Genomic DNA, 538 nt, shown 5'->3' with positions numbered 1-538 from the left:
GTCCTGGACCGGGACTGAGACCAGGTCCACATGAGGCTTCCAGCCTGTCTGCAGAAACCTGCTCTGATTGGTCCATCTGTCTGTCCACTCACCTATGTCTGAGGTGACGCTCCGCTCCTCAAGCTCCGATTGGTCTGTGGAAACATTCTGGGCGGGGTCAGAGGGAGGGGGGCGGTACATCTCTGAGATCATCCTGGACATCAGCTGCTGCTCCACCCTGAACAGAAACAAACAGAATATAACAGAGCCACAACATGCTGTCGGCATCCAGTTCAGACCGGTTCAGACCGGTTCAGACTGGTGTCTCACCATTCTACCAGCCGGTTCTCCAGGGCGTCTCTCTGGTGGTCGGTGTCCAGGGTGGAGGTCTGACCCTGGGCAGGGAGGGCAGAGCGGGCCTGGGGAGGGAAGACAGGACCCTGGTACAGGACCGGAGGAGGAGACAGACCCCCGTCCAACTCCACAGCCTCCTCACCCACCACACTCACCTCCTCCTGAGGGGAGAGGAGAGGAGGAGCGGGATCATGTATGAAGGTTA

The 538-nt window shown here is 59.1% G+C and overlaps 1 protein-coding gene across 1 annotated transcript in view; it reads right to left on the bottom strand.

The window, feature by feature from the left end:
* Nucleotides 1-92: 92 nt before the first annotated feature.
* The window catches only part of LOC147819417 (protein TALPID3-like), a gene marked incomplete at its 3' end in the record, with an annotated part of 5,149 nt that continues 4,703 nt past the window's right edge, over nt 93-538 (bottom strand). The window contains exons 2-3 of the mRNA XM_087172707.1: nt 310-494; nt 93-217 (exon numbers count right to left, since the gene is read on the bottom strand). Coding sequence (XP_087028833.1) covers nt 93-217; nt 310-494 — 310 coding nt within the window. The remainder of the gene's footprint in view (nt 218-309; nt 495-538) is intronic.

Source organism: Seriola lalandi, unplaced genomic scaffold (assembly GCF_002814215.2).
Source record: "Seriola lalandi dorsalis isolate HSWRI2012SDOR001 ecotype SW California unplaced genomic scaffold, Sedor1 jcf7180002053644, whole genome shotgun sequence".
Taxonomy (NCBI): domain Eukaryota; kingdom Metazoa; phylum Chordata; class Actinopteri; order Carangiformes; family Carangidae; genus Seriola; species Seriola lalandi.
This window is presented reverse-complemented; position numbering and strand designations above follow the sequence as displayed.